The 13,631-nt window shown below is 45.9% G+C and overlaps 1 protein-coding gene across 8 annotated transcripts in view; it reads left to right on the forward strand.

Annotated features, from left to right (window-relative positions):
* The window catches only part of PFKFB2 (6-phosphofructo-2-kinase/fructose-2,6-biphosphatase 2), a 26,800-nt gene extending 13,169 nt beyond the window's left edge, over positions 1-13,631 (forward strand). For 2 of the 8 annotated variants that reach the window (XM_033410471.2, XM_033410470.2), the window contains 8 exons: positions 307-514; positions 1,126-1,272; positions 2,031-2,135; positions 2,890-3,019; positions 3,789-3,851; positions 4,111-4,175; positions 4,772-4,963; positions 11,334-13,631. In XM_033410471.2, coding sequence (XP_033266362.1) covers positions 307-514; positions 1,126-1,272; positions 2,031-2,135; positions 2,890-3,019; positions 3,789-3,851; positions 4,111-4,175; positions 4,772-4,963; positions 11,334-11,396 — 973 coding nt within the window. In that variant the 3' untranslated portion in view covers positions 11,397-13,631. Of the gene's footprint in view, positions 1-306; positions 515-1,125; positions 1,273-2,030; positions 2,136-2,889; positions 3,020-3,788; positions 3,852-4,110; positions 4,176-4,771; positions 10,173-11,333 lie in introns of those variants that run through there. The other 6 variants (XM_049702915.1, XM_049702912.1, XM_033410473.2 and 3 more) reach the window with 4 other exon arrangements.

The following is a 13,631-nucleotide window of genomic DNA, read 5'->3' on the forward strand; positions in this document are numbered from 1 at the left end:
CTAGCCCCTGAGGGGAAGCCTGAATTCTGTTTATCTAACTTAGCTACAGTGCCTGGCACAGTGTAGACACTGAGGAAATGGTACTGCCTGATGAGAAGTTCAGGAAAGTTTACTGCATCTTTGTTCTGAGGAGCCATCCATCTCTTTCCATTTGATTCCTTACATTTGGGTCGGGGTGTGGCAGGAGAGGCAGAAGAGCTGCTGGGAGCCTGCAAGTAACTATACAGATCCTTTCCCCTCCTCCTGTTATCCTCAGATTTTCATACCCAGGGGACTTTTTTTTTTTTTTTCCCTGCTCTGTCCCAGGGATCTTTCTTTCATCAAGGTGATAAACGTGGGCCAGCGATTTCTAGTGAACAAAGTCCAGGACTACATCCAGAGCAAGATCGTCTACTACCTCATGAATATCCATGTCCATCCTCGTACCATTTACCTTTGCCGGCACGGAGAGAGCGAGTTCAATCTCTTGGGAAAGATTGGGGGTGACTCAGGCCTCTCCGTGCGGGGAAAACAGGTGAGTAGTTAGCCAGCAGGCTGGATTTCCCAGGCTTAGAGTTAGAAGGGCATGGTGGATGTCATCTCTTTGATCCCCTTACTTCTTACTGAATCCTATTGGAGTTTAGGCTGTGGTTTCAGATAGTCAAGCAAGTAAAGAGACGTTTTCTTTTTCACTGGTTCTAACTGTGTATTGAAGGGTGCGTAACTTGGAACCATTTCTGCTGTGATCATTCAGCCGTCCCATATTTATTGAGCTCAACTTGTATGCTCAGCACAGTACAGGATGCTCTGGTTAAAGTTCATTTCCTCTTGGGTTTATTATAACTATGTAGCACCTTTCAGAGTTTGACTGGGGTCATACACATTGTCCTTTTCAGACTGAGTTAACAGTCCTCTGTGTGTGTGTGTGTGTGTGTGTGTGTCTGTGTGTGTCTGTGTCTGTATTTCCTTCCTTTCTTTCTTTTTTTTTGGCCGTGCCATGCGCGGCTTGCAGGATCTTAGTTCCCCTGACCAGGGATGGAACCCGCGTCCTCTGCAGTGGAGTGGAGGCGTGGAGGCCTAACCACTGACCGCCAGGGAATTCCCTGTGTGTGTGTTTTCTTTTAAAATTTTTATTTCACACCCCAGTTTGCCCAGGCTCTAAGGAAGTTTCTGGAGGAACAGGAGATAGCAGACCTCAAAGTGTGGACAAGTCAGTTGAAGAGGACTATCCAGACCGCTGAATCTCTGGGGGTGACCTATGAGCAGTGGAAGATTCTGAATGAGATTGATGCTGTGAGTAGGAAGGTCTGATGGCTAAAAAGCCAGTAAGGGTCTCCTATTCAGGCAGGAGCTCTCAGAAGTCACCATGTGGGCCGTTCATCTAGAAAACTAGAAACACCAAGTAGAGACTTTGAGGAAGCTGAATCTATGGCCAGTTTAGCGAATAAGTGGGAACAATGCACCCCCAATCAGGGCTTCCTGCCTGCTTGACACACCTGTGCCAGTGGTGGGACCTGAACCAAATTTTGACCTAGCCCCTGGCACCTGGAGAGAGTGAAGCTCCATTTGGACCCTTCATTTATTTTCCTTCTAGGAAAAAGAAATAGCTGACAACTCACTTCTTTAATTTCTGCTTAGGCCACCTGGTCAGCTGTTCTGGAAAAGTCCTTTCCAATTTGTTCTTGGCTTTCTGTGTCCTTGAGTGCAAAAGTAGGCACTTTTTCTTTCCTTCCTCTGTACCCTTTTATACCTTCTACAAGAATTCCCTAGTGCCTTCAGTTTCCCCTCCTTCCCTGCTTCCTGTTCCTTTTATCCTGCTGACTTTTCTTGACCGCTAAGTTCCCCACAGCAGTAGGAGAAAGCGGCAGCTTAAGCTAGAGAGGCGGCCTCCTCTCCCAGTGGCCCCTCACCCTGCTAGTCGGTCAGTTGCAGTGCATGAAGGGAGCCAGCCCAGTGCCTGGCACGAATGCCTAATATTCTTCACGGCCGCCTTTTCATTTGGGGGGCTGTGTGGGTCCAGTTCGCCTCTTCCAGCCATGTGGCTCCTGCAGGGCGTGTGCGAGGAGATGACTTATGCGGAGATTAAGGAGCGGTACCCAGACGAGTTTGCGCTTCGAGATGAAGAGAAATACCTGTATCGATATCCTGGAGGGGAGGTGAGATTTCCCTCACGAGGGGTGACTGCCCCACCTTTTGCTAGGGGCTTAGCTTGAATTTTGGGGAAGGATTGAATGTGAGTTTGGGGACCGAGAAAGAGTACTTAAGGCATCATTTAGTTTCTCTTCCTACCTTTGGGGCCTGCTGTGTTTAATTCAGCTCTGGCAGTCGGCAGTCCAATGCCTCATTGATTTGTTAAGATCTCCAGAGAAAGGGTAACAAGATAGCCTCTGTTGCTGAGTATATGTTAGAATCCACGTGGTCTTTTGTAACTTCTTTTCTTTTCATTCCACCCCCACCCAAGCAGGTATAGGCCCCAAGTAAATGTATGGGATATGAATGATTTTCCTCCCATCCGTGGTGTTTAAGGCTGCTTGCTGGCCCAAGTGGCTTCGTAGTCTGGGGGGTGAGGCAAAGGTAAATAAAACAACAGGGCTCTAGGAAATCCCTAGGAGCCTTTGTTGCCTTGCACTCTTGCCTATTCTGTCGAGAGAAAAAGAACCCCACAGGCTGCATTCAGGTTTTCTCTTCTTGACCTGCAATTTTCTCGGTCTGAACATTGCTCTTGAAAAGTCTGGATATTCTCAAGAGGTACCAGGGCTGGGGGTGGTTAGCAGGCGACACGAAGGCGCCAAACCTCCAGGAGGAAAGCCAGCTGGGGAGAAAGGAGAAGTGGCCTCTTAACTCTGGACACAGCCACCGACTTGGCTGCCAGCTTGCGCCTCCTCCCAGCCCACCCCACTTCCCCCACAGTCGTACCAGGACCTGGTGCAGCGGCTGGAGCCTGTCATCATGGAGCTGGAGCGTCAGGGCAACGTCCTCGTCATCTCCCACCAGGCTGTCATGCGCTGCCTCCTGGCCTACTTCTTGGACAAGGGTGCAGGTGCCATTGGAGGGAAGGGCCGGGCACACATCCACAGGGAGGGGGCTGGACTTGGGGTGGCACCAGGATCCCTGGCAACGAGACCTCCCACTCTTCCACTCAAATCAGAGTACATTCTTCAGGCAGCAGTGTGGGGCTCCCAGCAGCCACTGGGCCAACTACTTGCTGAATTTACTCTGCTGATACAAAAACCCCCAGTGGAGAGCAACTGCTGCTTTAGCTCTTGGTCCTGCCTGGCTAAAGGGGCAGCACTGCGCTAACACTCCTGGCAGCATTAGAAAAGTGGTTGAACATTCCCGGCTTGTTACTTGGGCTACTAGGAGGGTGTTATCTTAGAAGCATCTTCATCCTTTGGATTCAGGGTATACGGTTTCTGGGGAGAGCAATAAGGAAGTGCTGCTGTCTTCTCTGATACTCCCCTCCCTTCCCTTCCTGATCTACCTGAGCTGCTGGGAAGCCTGCAGGTTGACCTTTGGGGTACCCACGGTGCCCCAGTCTTCCCTTGTGTGGGGACCTGGCTGCAGCACTTCCTCTTGCTTTGCCTACAGGGAAAGATCTAAAGTGGGCTTTTTTCCTTTCTTAGCCACTCAGTAGCTGGGGTGGCTTCCTTGGAGGCTGTGTTGATAATTGTCTGGGGGTTTAGAGGAGGAGATGTCTAACTCCAGGTCAGGGTAAAGAAAACTCAGGAGCGCCTCAGATGCTCTCTTCCACTAACTTGACCTTGCTTCATAATACTGAGACTTCCTCCACCTGGTCTTTCTGCTTTCAGATGAGCTGCCGTACCTGAGGTGCCCTCTGCATACCATCTTCAAACTTACTCCCGTAGCCTACGGTAACTATGAGCCTAGGAGCTGGGCAGGAGGTGGGGATAGAGGAAGGTCAGGAGTTTTGAATTTTCTCTGAAGTTTGCCTAGAAGTTCAACTTCCTCACCTGTATCTAGCAGGGAAGTTCCATCAGTGCCTTCCATTTTTAAAGGGATGTATGTATGTATTGGGGAAAATATATGTTCTTTTATTACCATACTGAAACTAAGCAATTTTTCTTTGAGCTTTTTTCCTGAAGCCCTCTCCACTTTCCTCTGTTTTCTCAGGCTGCAAAGTGGAAACAATTAAACTTAACGTGGAGGCTGTGAACACTCACCGTGACAAGCCAACTGTAAGTATTTCCCCACGGATGACATGCTGGTTCCCCACCGCTTCGAGTCTTTGAACCTTTGACATCGAGAGACTGGGTTTCTTTTACGTAGAAAAGGAAAACCGATCCAGAACTCATGTCCCATGTAGTCTGCTCACTTCCAAAAAGAAGAGATGTTGGAATTACTATTTTTTAAAATCAGTATCTCTTTCCTGAGTCTTAACCTTGCGGATTGGCTCTTGGAAATCCAATGAACTATGGAAAGTGTTTGGCAGAAGTGAAATGCAGATTTTCCCCCCAGAAAGCACTCCCTTTAGAAAGCAGGATCCAGAGGTGCCTGTAAGGCGGGGTCAGGAGGTATAGGTCTGTTCCTAGGTCTGTCCTGGTAATCTGTGTGTGATCTTAAATAACCCCCTTCCTTTCTTTGAGCCTCTTTCCTGCTTTGAAGTATGGTGCTCAAGGAGCTTCTACCCCCACAACCCTTAGTCTCCCGGGGCTGGGGGACCAGGCCGCGGCCCATGTCTTAGGAGAGACCCCGTCCGCAGGAGGCTGCTGTGGTTTAAGAGTGAGCTTTTGGCTTGGCTTTCATTTGTGTGGTGTCCCTCGTTTCCAATCAGAACAACTTCCCCAAGAACCAAACCCCTGTAAGGATGAGAAGGAACAGCTTTACGCCTCTGTCCAGTTCGAATACAGTAAGGCGTCCAAGAAATTACAGTGTTGGGAGCCGGCCCCTCGAGCCCCTCAGCCCTCTCCGTGCCCTGGACATGCAAGAAGGGGCCGACCAGCCGAAGACCCAAGTCAGCATTCCGGTGGTGTAACCGTGTGTCTCCCTCCCATCCTGGCCTCCTGCCCTTGTCACTAATCACCAAGGAGTCATTTAACTTCCAGCTCCCACCCCCCCACCCCCACCCCCACCAGCCCCACACTGTGGATCTTAGCAGAGAATGTGAGGTCCCGTGTTTCCAGACCAACCCTAGCTAGTGTACGGTGTGAGACATCTCCCCGCCCAGGGGCAAGCTGGCGAGTTGGGTGTTTTAGGACAGGTCCTCGGTTGGGGGGGGTCTGGAGGAGGAGAAAAAGGGATCCAGTCTCCTGGGGTGATTGGCAGAGCTGGGGCTGAGGCTGAGCACGCCGTGGTTCTTGTCCATCCACAGTGTCTAAACTCACTAATGTCCTTGTGTTGGTAAAGTGGGGGCAGGGTGGAGGGGGACACAGAAGCCCATTTGCCCTCCACCTTTGTCTCTTCCAGGTGTGCTTTACTCACAGTCCTGACCTGCCTGCTTTCTTCCCCCCTCTCGTGTCCCCTTTGGATTGCCCAGTGTGATGCATGGCATTGCTGTGTGTCTGTCTAGGAGGGAAGGGGCAGTGGGTGGGAGAGAAGTCTGCCCTCCATTGACGTTCTCTGCAGTGGGCCTAGATGGATCTGGACTGGGGGAGCCTTTCTTTTCCCTTCTCCCTTCCTCTCAAGCCAGGTCCTACAAGGGTCAGCCCAGGCTACAGAACATCCACAGATGTTCTAGAGACTGCAGGTAGACATAGGATGAGAGTTCTTGCCTCCTTTCCTGAGAAACAATCCTCAAGTCTTCAGTACCCTGGGGGAAGCTGGCTTTCAGCCTGTGTGAAATACCTTGGTTTGTATTTTTCAGACATAGGTCTCTGGGCTGCAGAGGTGTGAGGTCTCTGGGCTGCAGAGGGGTAAGGTTTAGGAGAGTAGGCTGGCCTCTAGCTCTTACAGGGCTCTTGGAGGAGTGTCATACATTTTCTCCATTGGTTCCTGGCTTCTTTGCCAACTACAGGAACTTTCCTGCCAAAGCCGGTGACCTCCAGGACTGTTGAGAAGGACAGAGTGAGATTTAGGAGTCACCACTGAGGTTTGAATTGCTCAAGGGAAAGGCAGAGAAGAGTTCACTAGAGCTGCTAGTGAACTAGTAATTTTCAACACATTCTAGTAATTCTCAACACATTCTCCTTTTTAAGTCAAAACATGTTCTGCGTGAGCAGTGTTTTTCCCCAGATATTGGGAAAGCCTGGTGATAAATTAAATCTCCCTCACTAGGGTATTAATTTATATCATCTTGGTGTCTAGAGTAGTCTTAGAATCCTGTGGGGTCTAGCTGTTGACTGTTTACGCATTTACTTGTGTCATTTTATTTTTTTCTGCAAGGTTATGTTTAGAGTAGGGATTCTTAGCCCCTTGGTGGCCCACGATGGTATACCTTCCCCAATTTTGTATACAAAATACATGAATATACGTATGTGCATTTTTCTGAGAGGCAAGTCTAGAGTTCTCATGAGATTTTTAAAAGAGAGAGAGGACTCCGTACCTTAAAGTTATCCATCTGTCTCTTAGAGGTGACCAGTGAGAGCAAGTTAGCTATTTGCCAGGGATGTTTCTGTTTGGTAATAGGAGGCCTTTTGTTGTGCTTCTCATCTAGGAATCTTCATTAGAATCCCCTATAGAACTTTTGAAACATGCACATGCCTGTGTCCACTCTAGGCTTAGTTCTGACTCAGTCTCTGGGGTTAGGGTCTGGGCATGCATGTGTTTAAATAGCTTCTCTGATGATTCTGAATCATACTCCAGGTTAGAACTCTATTTTGTGTTGTTGGGTGGAGAAACAGTAGTTCCTTGGACTAAGCGTCAACCTGGGAATTCTGAATTCCTCATGGTTTTGAAAGGACAGTTCCCTGGAGTTAGATGTGTGAGCAGAATGAATTTTTTGAATGAAGTTACCCCCTCATTGTTACTTCAGGCAGCAGCCTGTTCTGGCTTTAACACTTTACATTGCAGGGTGATGTGGACCAAATCACTATGTCGTATAAATGTCCTATGATAATAGCTGAGAATTTTAAGCACCCTGGAGAGAGGTACTGAGATAAAACTTGTGGGATGATAAAGGTTATCATCACAGGCAGCTGGCTTGTGACCTTGAGTCCTTTATTCCTACATCCTGAGTAGGACATCACAGCCAATCTCAAAGGCCACTTGCCTAGATTCTGCTCTAAATTGCCTTCCAGACATAAGGTAACTTCCTGTTCCTGTTTAGCCATTATATAATGTGTACCTAGTGTCCATGTTTGTGGGGCTTTGGGCTGGGTGGAGTGGTGGTGGGAGAAGGAGACACCAAAGCAGCAGAAAAGGTCCTTGCCCTGAAAAAGTTATTTTAGAGAAAGAGCATATAATTTGTAATAAATGAACATTTGTGAAAGAGCAACACGTTGAGTCTGTAAATGTGGACGTCGAAGTGGAGTAGAGATTCCTTCTGACTTTTTTCTTGTCCTACATGTATGAGACTAAAAGGGTTGGGAGGTGGGAATGTCCCCCAGAATGATGTGGTCTAGGAGGTGTGTGTGTGTCACTTTTACAAGGTTGTCTTGTCTAGCTTTGCTTGGCTGGTGGCATCTTTAGCCCAAATGGGCATTCAGTCTTTTCTCTTGCTGTGAGGTGAGAGTGATTCAGAACTAATGCATGAGAAGGAGCATTTTGATCCAAGATTTGGCTTTGGGCTGTGCGTACTCCTAGCGAGAAGAGAATTCTCTAGCAAACTAGCATTGTTTTACCTTGTTATAAACCCCTGCATTAGACACAGGGCACTGGGATGTTCATTTGGGTTCTCAGCCTGCCGATATTTTGCCATTCTCCCCATGTGTTAGTTTGCTTCCCCAAGAAGAGGAGTGAGGTGGTCTTATAATTCTCAGATTGGACATGAGAAATTAGAACTTGACAACAGCAAGGATTTCAGCGTTGTTTGGTTTTTAGAGCAAGGTCCCTCCAGAGAAGTTTCAGCAGAAAGGAGCCAGGAGAGCATAGAATAGAAGAGAGCTCTTATTCTACCTTTTAGAGTATTCCTGTTCCCTATCTTTTCTTTCCTGTCCTCCTCTCCCCTTTTTATTTGAGTGTGTGTCGGTAGTATATACACGTTACTCTGATTATGTATTTATCACGAATGCTAGTAAGAAAGGATGAACTCCCGAGTACCTTTTGCTGAGGCTTTCAGCTGTGTTATGGGAGAAATAGGTGAAGGCTTTAGCATTTAATCTACTGGTAGAAAATTAGGAAAGGAAAACAATCACTGTATTATCTTTGATAATCACTGATTATCTTTTCCCTGCTTTAAAACTAAATGAGGAATTGCGTGACAGATGTGAAGAGGAATCTAAAGCAGATTTAGACAACTAGCTTCTCTTCCTATATCTTAATCCTTAAATTGGAATTTAGCTCTTATTTATTATCTGTATTGTTTTTGCTTTTGTTTTGGTAAGGAGATTGTTTTGCATTCAGTTGGAAAGTAGAATAAGAAAATCTGTTAAAAACACGCATTGTGCCAGGGGTCTGCCCCATATCCTTATCTCTGGTTTTTGTTTTTTGTGTTTTTTTGTCCATCCCCCACCCACCCACTACCTCCCAAGAAGTTAGGTTTAGGAGTGCAAGATATTTGTATCCTAGACTGAACGGTTGAGTGTTTCCTGTGAGGATCTGGGTGTTCCTCTTTGCAACCCACATTTGATCTTCAGAGACACTGGCATTTTGAAGAAACATGATACGGCTGTTTGGAAATAAATCCATCTTATGGTGTATCTGTGAGTAGAAGGTCTGAGTACCAGAGAAACTCACTGATGCTTGGGGTAGCCAAAGGACAAGGGGAATAAGTGCCTAATAATTGAGGGAACTCTATCTGGGTTGTATAGTCTTATGCACATTCCATTGTCTTTGTTAAGCCCAGAGGCCATGTTGTGTTTGTTTTCCAGAAATTTGATAACTTTACATAGGTTTTCCGGTATACATTTTGACTTGTGTTTTAAAATATTTTACTTTGAATTAAATAATTTTATTGGAATTAAATATTTTAATTTGAATCAGGTTGCAACATTGGCAGGATTGATCTCTGACTTCCGATCGAGGTGACACAGACATCAGAAGTATGTCCAGGAATTTAATTTAGACTCATCATGTCCAGAACACTGTATCTAGAATTATCTATGTGCTGACTGCCTGACAGAGTGTGGTAGGGTCTGCATGCTGCCTGACAGATTCTGGTAGGGTCCCTATGCTGACTAACCAACAGGCTCTACTAAGATCTGTAAGCTGACAAGTCTGACTGTTTTCCAGTTGTACCAGTTGACACTGTATGCATGTTACTACAATTCTCTGTCTATTGTACATGTCCTACAAAGAAAGGAAGTAACCACTCCACATGTTTTCTTTAGGGGGAAGTTCTATACACTATGATTTTTAACAGATATTTCTTTTAGAGCAGCAGCCACATTCTAATCATTTTGTAGAAAATGAAGGTTGAACATCACTTGTAAGTTATTTTGTAAACTCAGCTAAGGAAATGCCTGCTCAGAGCCTGACACTGTTACCTTTACTTGAAGTCATCCTATCCATTCCCCCATTTCTGGGCAGGACTTCACTTTCTGAACTTTCTGTGTCCTCAGCTTCCCTGCTATGGGCTGTAGCATTCCATTGGATAATGCTGCTGTTTTTAGTCCACTACCCATTTGCCTCTTAATTATAATATAATCAATAAAAATGCAAAGGAAATTTTGGCAAAAGTATTCTTTTCAGTAAGGCTTTCACTGGGGATCCATGACCAATTTTTAGCTACTCAGTGTTTTTTGTATCTGAATTGCTTGTGTCCATTTTTTTTTTCTTGTGTTGAAGTAACAAAATGAATTCATTCTGATAATGGTGATAGTTTCGCTGTGGCAAAAGCAAAGGACTTGTTGCCAGCTGTGCCCTTTGGAGGGATTGGGAGTGGGCTGAGCACCACTGGGTTAAATGGAATGGACTGAGTTGGGAACCGAAGCAATAGCGCTATCCTGCATGTTTCCTAGGCAAAGCTGTGTTGAAAGAAGGAATGTTAATCCTTAGCAGCATTCTAATTTAATCTGGTGACATTGATGTCAAAATATGGCACTCAGATCCACATAAGGTGTATAAACTGTATTTGAAATGTGTTTTTGTGTGTGTGTGTGTAGAATGGGTAAATAAAATTGTTGAGTAACTTGAATCTATCAGAAGGCTTCTGGGTTTTTTGTTTTGTATTTTGGGTTGTGTTCTCCACCACTCCCCCACCCCCAAAACTTTGCCTCAGGCTGCTTGGCACTTGAGCGTCAGACCAGCAAAAGCCAGTCCACAGAGTGACTGGAGTCCTTGGTGGAGGCGTGGCTCTCTTGCACCACCTTCTGGGGAAGGTGGGAAGGACATTATAGAAGGCACCTGAACTTAGTCGTGTGTACTTTTTGGCGCCTCTACAAGAATTAAGAAAAAATTACCTTTGACCACACTGTGCTCTGACTCGCACTAGCAACATGGAACTCATTATTTATTGTGGGGAAAAAAAAAAACCTTTGGCGATCTCTTAGAATTTAGTGGACTCTTCCTTCTAAAATATTACCTTCCTGTTTCTAAAGAGATTACAGCTGGTGGGGTAGAATGGCATTTAACTTCTTCGGGGATAGGAAAAAAGGGTGGGGATTGTGTCACTATTCTCATGCCTTATTTATTCCTTGTTACCTTAACAAGGACCAGGAGCTCATTAGACATGCAGGCTCTTGGGCCCCATCCCAGGCCTGCTGAATCAGAATATTCATTTTAACTGGATGACGAGGCAATCCAGACGCACATTTAACATTTGAGAAACACTGTTCTCGGGGGAAGAATTTCTCACAAGTTCAAAGGTTGGATCCCAGTTTATGGGAGGAAGTTGACTTCTGCTCTGATGACTGATTTCAGGATGGACCGGGATAACTACAGCGGTAGGGACCCTCCTCAGAAGCCAAGTAGCCCCTGCCCGCAGTATCATTTTTTTGGCCTGGCCTTTTGGCTGATGTAGCCTAAATACTCTCCTTTTACCACCGGGCTGCCTACTGCTTCCGCCTCCTATCTTGGATATGTGGCTTAGCTCCAGGTCTGAAAGGAGTGCTTGGTCCAACATGGTCACGAGGTCGGTTCCTCAGGGAAGGAAGCTCAGGACTAAGCCATTAGAGTTTGTCTGACTCCCGAGGGTAGAGGGGCGTGTGCTAGCCCACCAACGTGTTCACGCACGTGTGCGGATGTGGGGATGTGAGCCGCGGGGGGCGCTGGAAGGGTGGGTGAGGGTTCTGCTCAACTTCCTCCGTTAGTCATTTGGCGGCGGTGTAATGGCTTTATTTCTCTTCCTCTCTGGCTCCTAGGCGGAGACCTCGCTGGCTGTGCATAGGCTCTCCTCTCCGGCCTCCCCCCCATTGCTCTCCTGATGATGTGAAGGCTGAGGCCAGACCTCTCCGGGAGACTGGCCTACTGAAAAACTTGGCATGTCAGCTCCAAAGGGGCTTGAACAGGAAGTTCAGTGGGGATTGGACGTTCGGGGCCACCCAGATGAGCCCTGAAAAAGCTGCACCACATTTCTTCCCCTCATGCCTAATGGGAATATCAGTTACACTGAAAAACTTGACTTCCCTGTGCCTCAAAACATTTCACAACCTGAACCAATTTCGTTTTGATCATCTCTTTGCTAAGTTTGGGCCAAGTTGGTCAATCCTGTTCCATTTTGGCATTTAACATCTGACCTGTGACTGTATCCCTAGCTGGCTTTCTTTGCCTAATGTGCAAATGTACCTCTTCAGATTTAATTGTTTCCAAGCGAGAGGGCTGAACTCCAGCAAACCATTTCTGTGCTGTAAGAGCTAGTCTCTACATCCACTACAAGTGAGCAGGCTAGGGTACAATATACATAGGTTTGCGGTCACTTTTTTGTCACATTGGAAACGAGACAAATTCATCAGGTGAATGGAGGGTATCTGAGAAATTCAGTCCCTAAAACGTCTCTTCTGCGGTGACGGAAGAGCAGCATTAGTAGCAATCTTTTTGTTTAGAGAAGTTTTTCTTGTTTCAGGCCCCTTGAGGGCAGGATCTGACTACAAGACTCCACAAAATATGTACCCTTCTTCTGAGTTCTCTTTTGTAGCTACTGTATTTTCTACCTGATACTGTGTGCCTCTCGCAGCTGAAGAGGGCTGACGTCATCCTCTCTCGTGGTTCGAAATGAGGGCTGGAGAGAAAAGTAGGGTGCCATTTGGATCACATGAAGAAGTAAAAGAAGTTTCCTTGGGAATCAACTCTCCCAAGGACTTCTTTTGGTTTCAGAACAGGTGCAGGGAGACATGCCCTTCTGTGGAGTCTGCTACCGTGATACGGTCTCTAAGAAAGCTGTGGTTATGACTTCAAGAGCATCTGGTCTTCTAATCCCTTCCTCTTAGCTAATTGTCACTATTGTGGTCTACTGGTCTCTTATGTAGAACCTTGGGGGAATGGGATGGGGGGACACCAAGCCCTCTATGCATTAATCATGTGGTTTCCCTTAAAGATAAACCAGGTAATTATTCCTTAGATCAGTGATTGTCAAATGTATAAATATGTCCCTGCAGATGCGATTTTAATATGTCACTGCTCCTGAAGGAAGGCATGGAAGCTCCCAAGGATACTATATCTTACAAGCAAAATCTTTTTTTTTTTAAAAAAGAATAGTAAGTTATTAGCTTTTTAAATTTTTCCCCCCTTTTCATTCAGATGCCCACTTGCTGGTCAAGAGGGTGAGTAGCAAGAAGATGCAATGCAATTTTCCCGAATGGTTCTTGTATACTGTGGATGATACAGGACCCTGTTACCTAAGATGTGATGTGCTGGGCTGCTGGCAGTTCAGCAACCAACTAGGAGCTTATTTTAATTGCACAAAGCTGCCTTTAGAAAGTCTCCTGACCCTGCTCTGTAGCAGGTAATTTTCATCTAGCTGCTCATAGCATGTTGTACTGTAATGATTTTGTTCTTGTGATGCAGGTTTCTTTCTGCATCTAAATACACTGTCTTTTGATGATCTGATAAATGTTTTTATTTAGTTATTTATTCATCCATGTAAGGTTTTTTTTTTTTTGCGGTACGCGGGCCTCTTACTGCTGTGGCCTCTCCCGTTGCGGAGCACAGGCTCTGGACGCGCAGGCCCAGTGGCCATGGCCCACGGGCCCAGCCGCTCCGCGGCATGTGGGATCCTCCCGGACCGGGGCATGAACCCGTGTCCCCTGCATCGGCAGGCAGACTCCCAACCACTGCGCCACCAGGGAAGCCCATGTAAGGCATTTTTAAGTCCCCATATTAATATCTGCATGTATTTAATCAGAATGTAAGGTAATTTGTGTTTGGTAGAAATTTAGGTATTTTGAGTATTTAAGTTTAAAGTCCATAGTATTACCTTAAATTAAAATTTCAGAATGTAGGTATCCGTCTTCTGTAAAAGGATAATAACTGTGTGAAGGCACAGTGGATTTCTTTTGAATACTTTTTTTTTTCATTGATTTTTATTATAAGTATAAACCAAGAGATACATTTCTCTGGAGAAAAGTTTACCTCCTGGATAAATAAGATCATGCTAAAATTTGTGAATAATATGTATTGCTTTTGTAATAAGAAATGTAATAAAGGTTATTTTTAATTAAAAA

This window comes from Orcinus orca, chromosome 1 (genome assembly GCF_937001465.1).
Source record: "Orcinus orca chromosome 1, mOrcOrc1.1, whole genome shotgun sequence".
Classification (NCBI taxonomy): domain Eukaryota; kingdom Metazoa; phylum Chordata; class Mammalia; order Artiodactyla; family Delphinidae; genus Orcinus; species Orcinus orca.